General features: G+C 34.1%; 1 protein-coding gene across 2 annotated transcripts in view; it reads right to left on the bottom strand.

Annotated features, from left to right (window-relative positions):
* ADK (adenosine kinase) overlaps window positions 1-16,654 on the bottom strand; it is a 550,542-nt gene that overhangs the window by 272,493 nt on the left and 261,395 nt on the right. For both annotated transcript variants that reach the window (XM_010852351.1, XM_010852352.1), the window contains exons 5-6: window positions 10,194-10,366; window positions 6,627-6,735 (exon numbers count right to left, since the gene is read on the bottom strand). In XM_010852351.1, the coding sequence (XP_010850653.1) occupies window positions 6,627-6,735; window positions 10,194-10,366 (282 nt within the window). The remainder of the gene's footprint in view (window positions 1-6,626; window positions 6,736-10,193; window positions 10,367-16,654) is intronic.

The raw sequence follows: 16,654 nt of genomic DNA, 5'->3' as shown, positions 1-16,654 counted from the left end.
TCAGTCACTGTTTCCACTGTTTCCCATCTATCTGCCATGAAGTGATGGGACCAGATGCCATGATCTTAGTTTTCTGAATGTTGAGCTCTAAGCCAACTTTTTCACTCTCCTCTTTCACTTTCATCAAGAGGCTCTTTAGTTCTTCTTCACTTTCTGCCATAAGGGTGGTATCATCTGCATATCTGAGGTTATTGATGTTTCTCCCAGCAATCTTGATTCCAGCCTGTGCTTCATCCAGCCCAGTGTTTCTCATGATGCACTCTGCATATAAGTTAAATAAGCAGGGTGACAATATACAGCCTTGATGTACTCCTTTCCTGATTTGGAACCACTCTGTTGTTCAATGTCCAGTTCTAACTGTTGCTTCCTGACCTGCATACAGATTTCTCAGGAGGCAGGTCTGGTATTCCTATCTCTTTGAGAATTTTCCAGTTTGTGGTGATCCACACAGTCAAAGGCTTTGGCATAGTCAATAAAGCAGAAGTAGATGTTTTCCTCGAACTCTCTTGCTTTTTTGATGATCCAGCGGATGTTGACAATTTGATCTCTGGTTCCTGTGCCTTTTCTAAAACCAGCTTGAACATCTGGAAGTTCACGGTTCACGTACTATTGAAGCCTGACTTGGAGAATTTTGAGCATTACTTTACTAGCATGTGAGATGAGTACCATTGTGTGGCAGTTTGGACATTCTTTGGCATTGCCCATCTTTGGGATTGGAATAAAGACTGACCTTTACCAGTCCTGTGGCCACTCCTGAATTTTTCAGATTTGCTGGCATATTAAATGCAGCAGTTTCACAGCATCATCCTTTAGGATTTGAAATAGCTCAACTGGAATTCTATCACCTTCACTAGCTTTACTTGTAGTGATGCTCCCTAAGGTTCACTTGACTTCGCATTCCAGGATGTCTGGCTCTAGGTGAGTGATCACACCATCGTGGTTATCTGGGTCATTAAGATCTTTTTTGTATGGTTCTTCTGTGTATTCTTGCCTCCTTTTCTTAATACCATCTGCTTCTGTTAGGTCCATACCATTTCTGTCCTTTATCGAGCCCATCTTTGCATGAAATGTTCCCTTAGTATCTCTCATTTTCTTGAAGAGATCTCTATTCTTCCCCATTCTACTGTTTTCCTCTATTTCTTGGCGTTGATCTCTGAGGAAGGCACTCTTATCTTTCCTTGCTATTGTTTTGAACTCTGCTTTCAAATGGGTATATCTTTCCCTTTCTCCTTTGCCTTTAGCTTCTCTTAAACAGAATTCAACAAAACTGAATTAGCTTACTGCCTTGAGAGAGTTCCCAGCCCACTAAGTTGAGGAGATAGAGCTGAGAATCAAGGAAGACCAGAGCAGGCAGACATCAGAGGCCAGATATCCTAGAAGAAAAAGCTTTACAGAGAATCCCAGAAATGTGCAGAGGGTTTGCTTTTGAACATTCACCAGACCAGAGCCCAAGAAAGAATGATCTAAAAGTATTACAGGGAAAAAGATTATACAATAGTTAGGCACACAGACCTCTGGAAATGGTATTTATTTCCATCATCTAGAGCAAAAAAACTCATAATTAACAGGGCACTGCACCAAGTATAGATAAATCTTGCTTCAGTCATAGGGATTATTTAGCCTTAGAACAGGGTTTCTTAAACCCTGGCTGTACTGATGTTTACCACTGGATAATCCTTTGTTGTGTGGTTCTGTCCCATGTATTGCAGGATGTTTAGCAACATTACTGTCCTGTACCTACTAGTAGCAATCCTTAGTCATCACAATAAGAAACTGCAAGTGTCCTAATACAGAAGTACTCCGAGACCCAGTAGGAGGTGATGGATGTTGAGGCAAAGAACATATTTAAAGAAATAATGGCTGAAAACATTTCAAACGTAATAAAAACCATAAATCCACAGCTCTAAGAAGTTAATCCCCAAGCACAATAAACATGAAAAGAAAACTAAAACTAAAAACTGAAGCACAATAATCAACTGATCAAAATCAACAATAAACAGGAAATCTCTAAGAAGAGACAGAATCAGGGGTGTGTGGCATGTGACATCCAGAGAATCAAATTTTAGAATATCAGATTTCTCATCTAAATAGCGCAAGTGACAAGACAGTACAGCACCATTTTCAGAGTACTAAAAGACAAAAACCTGTCAAACTAGAATTACATACCTGGCAAAAGTTTCTTTTAAAATGAAGGTGAAATAAAGACTTTTCAAGCATAAGAAAACAGAACGAATCCATCATCAACAGACCAAAACACATGTAATGCTAAAAAATGGTTTTCAGTCAGAAGGAAAATCATACCAGGTGGAAATCTGATTCTAAACAAAAGAAATGAAGAGCTCTAGAAATGGTAATTAAACAAACATATATACATTTATTATTTAAATCACTTTAAAAGATATTTGATGATTTCAACAAATATGTTATAGTGTTTATCACATGTAAAACTATAATATGGCTGTGTATGGTAAGCAAATAATGTATTAATAAAGCTGTTTTCAAAAATAAACACAAAATTAGAAAATAAAATGTGTTACAGTAATAGCACGAAGACTAGGAAGGATGAAACTGAAGTGTACTACTGCAAGGTTCTTATACCATGTGTGATGCCATACAGCATTATCTGAAGGCAGATTACAATGTTTTAAATATATATAACATCTGAATCAATTGCTAAAATAACAACAAGAGAAAGTTAGAGATATTAAACCAACAATGGAGATAAAAATACTAGATTAACCCAAAAAACAGGAGAAAAGAGAAAACAGACATTAAAGAACAGATGGGACAAATATCAAGATGAAAAACTCAAATCTAACCATATCAGTAATTATATTAAATGGGAATGGTATAAGCATTCCAATCAAAAAGTAGACCTTGTTAGGATGGACAAAAAATAAGACTCAGTAGCATGTTGCCTATAAGAGATCCCCTTTAAAGAGACAAATAAGTTACAAGTAAAAGAGTGGGAAAAGATATACCATAATATCAACAGTCAAAAGAAAGTTATATTGGTTATACTAATATCAGACAGAGTAGAACTGAGGACAAAGTATATTATGAGAGATAAATATTTCAAAATGATAAATGAGTCAAATAATCAACCACATCCATTTATGCCCCTAATAAAAGAGTTTCAAAATATATGAAGAGAAATCAGAATTGCAAGGAGGAATACAAAAACGCATAATGGTAGTAGGAGGAAGATCCTTGGAAAATCTCTATATTTAGGGAAAAAACAACACATTTCTAAATAATCCATGAGTCATATACAAAAGCCAAAGAGAAAGTAGAAAGTATTACAAACTAAATGAAAATGTAAACATATCAAGACTTGTGAGAGACAGTCAAATGAATGCTTTGAGAGAATTTTACAGCACTAAATGTCTATAGTAGAAGAGAAAAGTCTCCAATAAATTATTCTTCCAAAGCTGGAAGCGGGGTGGAACAGAATGAAGGAAGAGGAGTAAATGAGTGGCAAATGAAATTCAAAGTAAACAGAAAAAAAGAAAGTAATAGTAAAGAACAGAAATAAAAACCAACCTGACCTTACACTTCCCATAAGAAGTGTTAAGGGACAATGAAGAAATGTCCACAAGGCACTTTGTTTCATGAAATATTACACCAAACAAGGTGTCATTCACATATAAAAACAACATGAAAATAAGCTCAAGAAGAGAGTTCTTAGTCTTTCATTGGTTGGGAAATGTTAAATAATGCAGCCAATTGAGGGACAGTCAAAGTAAACAATAAAGGAATGAGGTAAATGGAGTAAAGAAATGGATGGTAATCACTTAGATCATTTAAACACAGAACAAGTCTGTAACAATTATGGTTATAGAACAAAATGTAAATTTTTAAATATTTAAAATATAAAAATAATTATAAAAAACCAAGAAGGAAGATGAAATAAAGCACTAATTTGCTGACTTTTCACAGCACATTAATATTGCTTAAAAAGAAAACACATGGTTTACAAAATTAATGGCTCCAACCTCATCTTTTTCATAAACCTTTCCTAAATATCACAGTCTTAGAGGGCGACTGTAACAATATTTCTTTCAATAAACAGACATGTCAATCTGATTCTAAGGTAAAGAGCAACTAAGGTTTATGTTTTAAAAAATCAATTAGCTACTAATATAACCAAGAATTCCTAAATATCTACTAAGAATTTGGTTTAAACATGGAAAATTTGAGTTTATATACCATAAGTGGGACAGTTTACACCAAAAGAGAATACTGGTGTATGCATATTCTATACTTCAATTTTTTATAAGACAAGTTTTTGCTTTCAATTATAGATTCAATGCATTATGTGACAGAGAAAATGATGAAAAGTTTTAAATTTTCTTAATGCTTCTGACCATTAATAATTCATGGAAAAGTGAGGAAAAAGTCAAGTATGTAGATTTAGATTATTTTGTATAATGCAGACAGACATTTTACTTATGGAAATATGCTGGATATACTGAACCACTTCTTTAGATCAAAAACCTTTTGTATTTAAAAGAGCTCCCACAATTTCAACTTGTTGAACCTCCAAAGTTTACGATGATGATGTGAGATGACTACAAACCCCTTTAGAACCTGAAAGTGTTAGAAAGCCCATTTGATTTCTTGAAATAAGTACAGATATATCTATCAACTCAATCTAAATTTGCAGTTTTCTAAGACTAGACCGGATACTCTGAACACAAAGGAAATTAAATATTTAAAAGAACAGCTGAAAGTCTGTAGAAATAACATTACATTTCTGAAGAAATATCACAGATTTTAATGAATAATAATTATCTTCTTAGTTGTTAAGCAGAATATTTGTTGAATGTTCACCAAGAATATATAGCATTCTAAGTATCCGGTGTGAATCTACTATTTCCAGAACTATTTAAATAGCCAACTCTGAACAAACTATAGATTTACCTGGCAGTGTGAAAGAGCATTCTTTTATGAAATTGCTGACACAGAAACTAAGAGATAACAGCTACAAACAGATGAATCAACTGCAATCTGTTTTGATACTTGTTTCTGGCTGAATACACCACACAAGTCTCAAAAGTAATTCAATTGTATTATTTTGACCAAAACTGATCACTCTACACTTTATAAAAAACTGTACTTGAAAAAAAAAAAAACTGTACTCGAATAACTAGTTAACACTACTAAAAAAATTCCATCTACCCAAAGCTGGCTAGTGTATAATTGCTACAATTATTTGTTGGTTGCAAATGGGTCTATACTGCTACAAAAATTTCATTCATGCAAAATTGGCTAGATGTGTTATATGTGCATAATCATTAAAATTATGAGTTGTTTCCAAGTTAGCTCATAACTTGAGGTCCAATTAATATATTGACATACCAAGAATTTTAACTGTCAGGGTAAGAATATTTTTGTATCATTATATATTGCCAAATTTCAGTCAGAAAATATAGCATAAATAACAACAAACTTTAAACCATGTGCTCTTTGACTTTCAAATACAAGATGGTTTAAGATAATGCATAGACCCCCTTACAGCTACACTACAAACACTTGCTACCAAGACATTAATGAAAAAATGAGACAATTTTGAGAAATAAAACAAAACAGAAGATAACACAGAAAATTTTTTAAATTTTGAGATGTTTTTCTTACATACTAGCAGAAGACATAATGTGACTTTCCTCTATATAATCCTCTCAATGTAAGCATTTACTTGACAGCTATAAAAGGGACAGGATTTGCTATACAGAAGAATCAATACCAACCTTGTAAAGCCTACAGCAGAGCACATAAACATGCTGTAGGAGACATTAACACTAGACTGAAAGAAATAATTATATTTTCAATAAACATGTTCTTACTGGATAATCAATTTTTTACACATCTTACCAGCTGTTTCACAGCTCAGGTAGTAAATGGCAGCAGCTGTTATATCAAAACCATATATGCATATGAAGTACTTATAATTTTTCAGGGGTATCTACTTATTTTTCATCAGTCACATTTAACTCATATTAAATAAAAACAAGATTTTCACAGGGTGATTAATTCAGGAGAATTTGTATTACAGTCTTATTTTATAAATGAATTCTTAACCAATTATTTTTATGTCAGAAGACTTAATAATTGAAATTACATGCTGCCCTTATTCTGATATTTAACAGATTTGTCATGATCAATGTCTCTGAAATATTAAATTAAAAGGTGTCATGGTAATTACTATGGAATAAATACTAATTAAGATTTTTTAGGCAAATAAGCTCTAACTGTTTGCAGTGAACAATTATATTACTAACATTTTCCCACACAACGCATGCATCATTCATATGCAGCCTATAAATATAACAGGCTAATTTCCAGAATTACTTCCTTAACATTTAATACAGAATTTGACACTTGGTTAAAAACATCTATATGTAATGTATCCAAAAGGAGGTACACTTAAAGGTAAATAATTCAGATTATGTTACCACAGAATGATCATATTTCTGTTCTTAATTTTTAATAGTGAGCCCAAAATATGCTTTGAGATGGGTATATAATTTGCAGGATGAGACAATTATTTTTAAATGTACATCAACAAACAACTATAATTTATAGTAAAAATATGTACCAGAAATTTGAATTAGTCAAATACTTACTGCTATATAATAAACTCTTGCTTTGTCTACCAACATCCAGTTTTTCTCCATATCAAGATGTTTTTCCTTTTTGTAACAGTTGGCAGCAGCAAGATTAGCTACAAGTGATCTAAAACAACAAAATGTAAATAGGCTTTTACTTACAGTCTTATTACTTATTTACTTAATTATAATAGTTAATTATACAGTTAACTATTTTTGAAACTTTTGTTTTCATTTTAATTCTTTTTTAATTTAACACCAAAAACATTTTGTATTGAAGTATAGCCAATTAACAACTGGGACAGTTAGAGGTGAACAGAGAAGGGACTCTGCCACACATACACATGTATCCATTCTCCTCCAAAACCCCCTCCCATCCAGCCTGACACATAACATTGAGCACAGTTTCATGTGCTATACAATAGGTTTGTGTTAATCATCCATTTTAAATATAGCAGTATATACAGGACCTTTCCAAAGTCCTTAACTATTCCTGGACTATCCCATGGAACGCCCCCCTCCACCCCGCAACCATGAGTTCATTTTGTAAGTCTGTGAGTCTTTTTCTGTTTTGTAAGTAAGTTCACTTGTATCATTTCTTTTTAGATTGCACATGTAAGGGATGTCATGTGATATATCTCCTTCTCTGTCTGAAATACTTCACTATGACTTTCATTTTAATTCTTAATTCTTCAAACTGCTGTATATTGATTTTACTAAAGTAATGTTAATTTTGTTTTAAAAATTTTGTAAGACATCTTGGTACCTTGATAAAAACACAGACATTAATCTAAATATCTGGTATTTCGAGAAACTAGCATTTAAGCTTCCTTTTGATACTAAAATGATAAAATTATCTACCCTCTACATTTTAATAGTTCAAAACGCAGGTAAGAAATAGCTACTATATAGTTATACAGAAAAAATACATATGCAACGAAAACCTTCAGTTTTCAAGTATCAACAGAATATCCATTGATATTTAATGCTTTAAAAGCCAAGCATGAGATTAATTTTGTAAAACACACATATATATGTAGACCGTATTTACTATGAGAAATTAATTTGCAATTCATTACATTTTATGCACTATAATAGATTTAAATTACTTTTTATAGTTGAAAACACCCTGTGCTGGTCCAGTTTTGAAGCTGAAAAATCTAACCACAATACTACACTTAAAATTTTGCTGCCAAGTATCACATACAACTTTTTATTATTGTCCAACAATTAAACACAATAATTGTTTACATTACAAACAAAAATACTTTTCCTTTTCCTACTGATCCAGAAATAAGAAAAAATAACTTGCCAATTTTTCCAACTTTTTTTGGTAACAGTTGTGATTAAAAAAACAAAAAGAAACCCACAAATACATCATCACTTAAGATTTTGATAACATGGTTAGATTCTCTTTTGAAAAAATCAATTATCTTCAAAAACATATTTCTACTCACCCATATGCCAACTGAGTGACTAACTGAAGGATACATTCTGTTTATGTTCAATTGGATTAATGAAAATAAGCATGATGTGCATCAATACATGCATATACAAAATAACTATATTATAAATTAAGAATAACCACTCAATCTATAAAATATATTTTAGAAATCATGACTCCTGCAAAATTTTGGCATAAAATGCTTACTAAATAAAAGCAAATACTTTTAGTATGAGCTACTGAATTCTATTCTGATAATAAAACTACTCTTCAATAGAAAACTAGTCCTCCAAAAGAAAATACACGTATTCTTACTATCCAAGTGTATCTGGTTCAGAGTTTGGAGAAAAAGAACCCGGGTAAGAAAAATACTGCCTTAATCTGAGTTTGGGATAGTAGAAGTAAGAGTTTCTAGCTCTATTTAAAAGTTTATCCAAATTTATTAAGTTCTACAATTTGGAAAATGAGTTAGATAGCAAACGTTTCCCTCAGTTTCTGACTTCCAATATTACCTAAATAATACTGACAATGCAATTCATATGAGTATATAAATTAAGCTGCTGACATCTGGAAAACCTTGTATTATCACAAATGCTCTTTAAAATAACAACATATAAAAACAATTTAGCAATTTTACTGTAGCTTGAGTGGTAAAACAGGCAAAAGCTGATCCATTTCTCACTAACAGGAAATCTCTGCACCTGCCTACTAAACGTAATTTTAGAAAAACTGAAAAGAGGAAAGGTCTAATTAAGTATATCTCAATATCTCAACAATTGATGGTTTTATTTATTACAAATACTATTTTTTGTTGGCAGGAGAACTTTACTACTTTCCTGTAACTTTATTTTTTAAAATGGCTTTGGTACCATAACTATTTCTGAAAGTTTTATTTTAGCTATTTCATGACTACTGTGTAGAATATCGTCGAGTTTTTAACATATGTTTGCGAAGTCAAAAGTGTGCAAAAATAAATGAGGTAAAAAGAGGGAATGGAGCAAGGGGAGGAGAGATAAGGTAGGAAATAAGGAAAAGAAGACAAGAGGCAAGAAAGAAGAAAAAGGAGACAAAAAATGGGGGAGGACATACTGCATTTCTAGCTATAAGGTATGTGAAGTATCGAGTGAATTGTTATTTTAAAAGAGATCATCTTTGTGGATTCTAACAATAACAAAAAAAATCATTTTTTTCTTTTCCAATGGAGGAAAAAAGCTTGTGCTGATAAGCAACATGGTAATGTTCAGTTAGCAAAGCATGAAGGTACAGAAGATACACCATGATATAACTGCAAAAGGCACAGAAAGAATCAATGCCTGGCAGGCTCTGACAGACAGCATTCAAGTTAATAGAAAGAAAAATCTTCTGATAAGCAAAGCTGTTTAGAAATGTAATGGCTTGTTTTTTGAGTAGTACACTACCCATGACTGAAGTTGTTTAGTATGGACAGATAACTATTTGCCAGAACTGCCTTAGATGATGTAATCCATAAGAGACTGCATATAATGTAATATTTTATACATGATAAAATACATAAAAATATTTTATATATATATTAAAATATATATGCACAAATATTTTAACATTTCAATCTCAGGATATGTTGAAAAGGACATTCTTCTTAATGTCAGTTTGGCAAGAACCTAGCTATAAAACATTGAATAAAACGTGCTTCATTTTTAACTCTAATTCTCTGGTGGCTCAGCTGGTAAAGAATCTGACTGCAATGCAGGAGACCCGGTTAAATTCCTGGGTCAGGCAGATTCCCTGGAGAAGGGAATGGCAACCCACTCTAGTATAATTGCCTGGAGAATTCCATGGACAGAGGCGCCTGGTGGGCTATAGTCCATGGGGTCTCAAAGAGTCGGACACAACTGAGCAACTAACACACACACACATAAAAAGCACAGGCAAGAACACATGATCTCCAAATTTCCATTTCATTATATTTCATGGAGACAATAGCAGGTTCGAGAAAGGAAAAAAAAAAAAACTAAGGAAAAGTGATATAAGGAAGAAGGGTTTATTAAGTATTAAAACCATTATAAACACGAAGTCTAAATTCCAAACTCAGATTTGAACTCAGATTTTACCGGCGCTTAAACAGTCAATTGGTACAGAGCTCGCCTTCAGAGAACACTGACCTGTTGCCACCAGTGATGCATGCAGCACAAGTTCCTGTTGGCTGCTCATTCTGTTCATAGTAATGAGCATCCACATGAGCTTCAGCAGCTTTTTTCTTCAGGATCTCCCCAAATTTATCTATCCCAATGCATCCAAAAAATGTTGCTGCTTTGTGTGGCTGTTGAATCATCCACTGAAAAATGGAAACGTAAATAATTTTAATGGGTCAGAAAAATAGAACACATAGTTCAGTATTCTGCCATGGGTGGTGGCATAAAATGGTTTCTTTGTGAGCAGCTGTTGCTGTTATGAACAGAATTCTATTCTTGTATCACCATTTATGATAACAAATTTGATATAACAACTAGAGAAAATCTTAATATACTTCTTTCAAGGAAAGAAACAGAGCAGTGCAATTGATTAAGAACTCAGAATCAAAGTCATATAGAATGTTAGGTTACTAATTAGTCTTAATACAGAAAAATAATACCAAGTCCAATATAAGTAGTGAAGCATTGTCATTAAAGTCCAGAATCTATAATAAATACCATGTGGGTTCAAATCTTGCCTTTGCCACTAATTAGCCCACCAGGCTCTGCCGTCCCTGGGATTCTCCAGGCAAGAACACTGGAGTAGGCTGTCATTTCCTTCTCCAATGTATGAAAGTGAAAAGTGAAAGTGAAGTCGCTCAGTCGTGTCTGACTCTTCGCGACCCCATGGGCTGAAGCCTACCAGGCTCCTCCTTCTATGGGATTTTCCAGGCAAAAGTACTGGAGTGGGGTGCCATTGCCTTCTCCAAATTAGCTGAATAAGTAATAGCATATCACTTAATATTTCTATGCTTCACTGTCCTCATCTATAAGTGGCAATTATATCTCATAAGGTTGCTGGAGATTAAACTAAGTAATTTAATGTATATGTATTGTTGGACAAGGTACACAGCATACAGTAAATGATGTATAGCTGTTGGTGTCTCTATTATATATGTAATTCATATATGTGTGTGTATACATGTATATATATACACAAATATAAATGCTAAACTATGTTCAGGCCTAGTAAGTTGCTTTAAAGACAACTTACTTATTCAGAACTAAAGAGTATTACAAATTCTAATTCATTAGTCTCATAAACTTTATTTGCTATAAATTAATGACAATGTCTTTTAAAATGAATACTTTCTCTTGACTTGTTATCTTTTCCAATTAGGCTACAACTCCTGAGGTGTTTAACACTTGTATTAGTTACAACAGTCATTTTGTTACTGTACACATTTATTTTGTTTCTACAACTTTTTAGCTAACTACTCAATATACAAAGTCAAGATGTCAAAATCATACCATATTCCCAAATATTTGGAGGAGAAAAGAAATGCATGTATCAATATATTTAGTGTAAAACGGATGAAGAAAGTAAAAAAAGATAAAGAAGAGAAATCTGTAAGATAAAGATACACTAACTGTCTAATGATTTCGCAGTCTAATTCTACATATAGGGATTTATCCTGAAGATCAGTTCAGTTCAGTTCAGTCACTCAGTCGTGTCCGACTCTTTGCAACCCCATGAATTGCAGCACACCAGGCCTCCCTGTCCATCACCAACTCCTGGAGTTCACTCAGACTCATGTCCATCGAGTCGGTGATGCCATCCAGCCATCTCATCCTCTGTCGTCCCCTTCTCCTCCAGCCCACCATCCCTCCCAGTATCAGAGTCTTTTCCAATGAGTCAACTCTTTGCATGAGGTGGCCAAAGTACTGGCGTTTCAGCTTTAGCATCATTCCTTCCAAAGAAATCCCAGGGCTGATCTCCTTCAGAATGGACTGGTTGGATCTCCTTGCAGTCCAAGGGACTCTCAAGAGTCTTCTCCAACACCACAGTTCAGAAGCATCAATTCTTCGGCGCTCAGCTTTCTTCACAGTCCAACTCTCACATCCATACATGACCACTGGAAAAACCATAGCCTTGACTAGACGGATCTTTGTTGGCAAAGTAATGTCTCTGCTTTTGAATGTGCTGTCTAGGTTGGTCATGACTTTCCTTCCAAGGAGTAAGCGTCTTTTAATTTCATGGCTGCAGTCACCATCTGCAGTGATTTTGGAGCCCCAAAAAATAAAGTCTGCCACTGTTTCCCCATCTATTTCCCATGAAGTGATGGGACAAGATGCCATGAGGATACATGTCCACAAATACAAAACAACATATGCCTAAGTATTCTTTGAGACATTATTTGTTATGAAAAATTATTGGGGAAAAAATGTCCCTCCACAGAAGGCTGGTTTAATAAAATATAATAAATTCAATCAATGGAATATAAAAATTAAAAAAAAAAAAAGACAAGCAAAAGTATTTGAAATACAACAAATATTTAAATGCAGTGTGTAATCCTTACTGGACGTTGGATTGAGAATAAAATCAAACAGCTATAAAATTATTAGAATAATCACTGAAATTGGAATATGTATAATATATCAGAAAACAGTATTGTATAAATTCTAAATTTCTGAAGTAGAGAATAAATAATGGCTCAGAAAAAAAATATATATTTATGTAAAAAAAGAGAAAGTGAAAGCTAAAATGCTAAAAGTTGTTATATCTATATAATAGGTACAAAGAAATTCCTTTTACTTCTCTTTATACTTTTTTGTGAAAAACCAAGACAGCATATTAAAAAACAGAGACATCACTTTGTTAACAAAGGTCCAAACAGTCAAAGCTATGGTTTTTTGAGGAGTCATGTGCGTGTGTGAGAGCTGGACTATGAAGAAGGCTGAGTGCCAAAGATTCGGTGCTTTCAAACTGTCCTGCTGGAGAAGACTCTTGAGAGGCCTGTGGACTGCAAGGAGATCAAACCAGTCAATCCTAAAGGAAATCAATGGTGAATATTCATTGGAAAGACTGATGCTGATGCTGAAGCTGAAAGTTGATACTTTGGCCACCTGATGTGAAGAGTTGACTTACTGGAAAAGACCCTGATGCTGGGAAAGACTGAAGGCAAAAGGAGAAGGGTGCAGCAGAGGATGAGATGGTTACATAGCATCACTGACTCAATGGACATGAATTTGAGAAAACTCTGGGAGACAGTGAAGGACAGGGGAGCCTGGGATGCAACAGTCCATGAGGTTGCAAAGAGCTGAATATGACTTAGTGACTGAACAACAAATATTTTTCTGTAAGTTAGAAAATTTTCGAACTTAAAGGAAGGGACAAAGATATTATGACTAAATCAGTCATTAAATTTAAAAATAATAATTTAAAATTAACTTATTCAAACTTTGATGATATCAATTTATTAAAATAAGTCAACCTCATGAAGCATTTTAATATCTTAAAATGCATCAATAGCCATACCTAATAGATTTTAAACCACTCTTAGGTAAATTATAAATTTAACAACAGAAAATACCTGTGGGGTTTTTTTAATAATTTACTTTTACTCATGTAGAAGCATGAATGAATGATCAACCATGTTTGCTTTAGGTAGTGAGATAAAAAAGGGAAAGTCAATAGCAAATTTTACTATGATCATTTAAATAACTTAAAATGTCATTAAAACATCAATGACAGTAATCACAATTATAATCAAATTTCATATGTTAAAAACTAGTCTGAAAAAAAGGGCTATATCACTTCACTATGGAGGTTAAATCTGATTTATACTTCTTCCCTAATCAGAATTTAAATAAATTGAAATTTTTCTATTACAAATCAATATTACTTTAACCTTCAAAACAAAAAGAATGAACAAATAATAGAACTATTCAGCAGGTTATAATTCCACTATTGAATATTTCATCATAAGCAACTGGCTAATATTCTGGTAATATCTGATATCAGCATACTGACAAAGAAAAGAACTTTACTCTTGGATCAGTTATTTCCACTTAGAAGTTAGCCAATCTAAAATGAGAGTTTAGTAAGCCAAAGTAGACACATAAAAGAAACAGAAGCCATGCTCACTGCTAGAAAGTATTTAGTAAACTACCTGAATAAGTCAAGATGTTATAATCAAGGAAGTTGGAAAAGATTAAAAAATCAATTCTTAAACATTTAATACATGTATACTAGAGAATAAAATGATGAAAATAACAGTTCCTAAAACAAAGTCAAAATCATTACATTCTCAGTGTTTCTACAAGAGATTCAACCTTCAGTCATAACTTGATTCAATCATTACTGCTTTTTTAAAGGCAAAATAAACTGCCCCCATTTTTTGTTCCTGTAAGTACAGTACATCATTAAACACGTATCTTTAATTTCCAATCTAGCTCTGAGGGAGAAGCACGGTTCAGAATTACCCTTGTGCTATAATTAAATAAAAAGAAAATCAAAAGGGGAAAACTATACAATTTTAAAACAGTGGCCAACAGGAAGAGCTGCACTGCAATCTTTGATAGAAAAGACTCAAGGCAAGCCCTGACATCATGCAGTCTCTCTGCCAGTAAACAATTTACAGACTACGGTGCAGGGAGGAAGAAGACAAACACAACCTGGCATTCTCACTGAAATGAGCAGACAGAGGCTCAAGGAGAGTCAAGTGACTAGAAATTTTGCAAAAGAGTTTCAAAGAGGAATGAGCTGAAATCCATGTAGAGTAATTACTGAGACTTTGGCTGGGGACCAATCTGTGCATGTTTAAGGAATATCTGAGATCACAAAGAATCTCATATAAATGCTTTAGGATTAAAAAGTGACTTTATCAAGGTCTCAGGAGTCAGTTCAGTCCAGTCATTCAGTCGTGTACGACTCCTTGCAACACCATGGACTGCAGCACGCCAGGCTTCCCTGTCCATCACCAACTCCCAGAGCTTACTCAAACTCATGCCCATTGAATTGGTGATGGAATCCAACCATTTCATCCTCTGTTGTCCCCTTTTCCTCCCACCTTCAATCTTTCCCAGGATCAGGGTCTCTTCAAATGTCAGTTCTTCACATCATGTGACCAAAGTATTGGAGTTTCAGCTTCAGCATCAGTCCTTCCAGTGAATATTTAGGACTGATTTCCTTTAGGATTGACTGGTTTGATCTCCTTGATGTCCAAGGGACTCTCAAGAGTCTTCTCCAACACCACAGTTCAAAAGCATCAATTTTCAGCACTCAGCTTTCTTTACAGTCCAACTCTCACATCCATACGTGACTACTGGAAAAACCATAGCTTTGACTAGATGGACCCTTTGTTGGCAAAGTAACGTCTCTGCTTTTTAATATGCTGTCTAGATTAGTCATAGCTTTTCTTCCAAGGAGCAAGGGTCTCTTAATTTCATGGCTGCAGTCACCATCTGCAGTGATTTTGGAAATCAAGAAAATAAAATTTCTCACTGTTTCCAGTTTCCCCATCTATTTGCTATGAAGTGATAGGACCCGATGACATGATCTTCATTTTTTCAATCTTGATTTTTAAGCCAACTTTTTCACTCTCCTCTTTCACTTTCATCAAAAGGCTTTTTAGTTCTTTTTCACTTTCTGTCATAAGGGTGGTGTCATGTGCATATCTGAGGTTATTGATATTTCTCCTGGCAATCTTGATTCCAGCTTGTGTTTCATCCAGCCCAGCATTCTCATTAAGTATTCTGCCTATAAGTTAAATAAGCAGGGTGACAATATACAGCCTTGACATACTCCTTTCCCGATTTGGAACCAGTCTGTTGTTCCACGTCCAGTTCTAACTGTTGCTTCTTGGCCTGCCTCTCAAGAGGCAGGTCAGGTGGTCTAGTATTCCCATCTCTTTAAGAATTTTCTACAGTTTGTTGTGATCCACACAGTCAAAGGATTTGGTGTAGTCAATAAAGCAGAAGTAGATGTCTTTCTGGAACTCTTACTTTTTCAATGATCCAGTGGATATTGGCAATTTGATCTCTGATTTCTCTGCCATTTCTAAATCCAGGTTGAATATGTGGAAGTTCACGGTTCACATACTGTTGAAGCCTGGCTTGGAGAAGCCTGACTTGGGAGTCAAGATCATTATTAAAAAAAAAAAAAATCTAATGTGATTCTATATACTACCAAGGAACAGCTGAAATTTAAAATTAAGAAAACAATGTAATCTACAATAATATAAAAAAATGAAACATACTGGGATAAATTTAAGAAAACGTGCAAAATCTGTACAGAGAACACTATATATGTTTGCTAAAGGGGAAAAATACCTATATAAATAGACTGCTATATAATATGTGTATGGATTAGGAAAAAATATGTACACACACACACACATTTTTGGCCATGCTGTGCGGTTTGTGGGGCCTTAGTTTCCTAACCAATAGACTGAATCTGGTCACTCAGCAGTGAAAGTGTTGAGTCTTACCACTGGACTGCCATGGAATTCCCCAAAACTCAATACTTGTTAGAAAAACAATTCTCCATTAATAGATTCAGAGAGCCATTGCAAATCCTAATCAAAATCTCAATATGAGGATTTCCCTGGCGGTCCAATGGTTAAGAATCTACCTGCCAGTGCAAGGGACACAAGTTCAATCCCTGGTCC

Source organism: Bison bison, unplaced genomic scaffold (genome assembly GCF_000754665.1).
Source record: "Bison bison bison isolate TAMUID 2011002044 unplaced genomic scaffold, Bison_UMD1.0 scf7180017864309, whole genome shotgun sequence".
In the NCBI taxonomy this organism is placed as follows: domain Eukaryota; kingdom Metazoa; phylum Chordata; class Mammalia; order Artiodactyla; family Bovidae; genus Bison; species Bison bison.
Note: the sequence above shows the minus strand (reverse complement) of the source record. Positions and strands in the feature narration are given on the sequence as shown.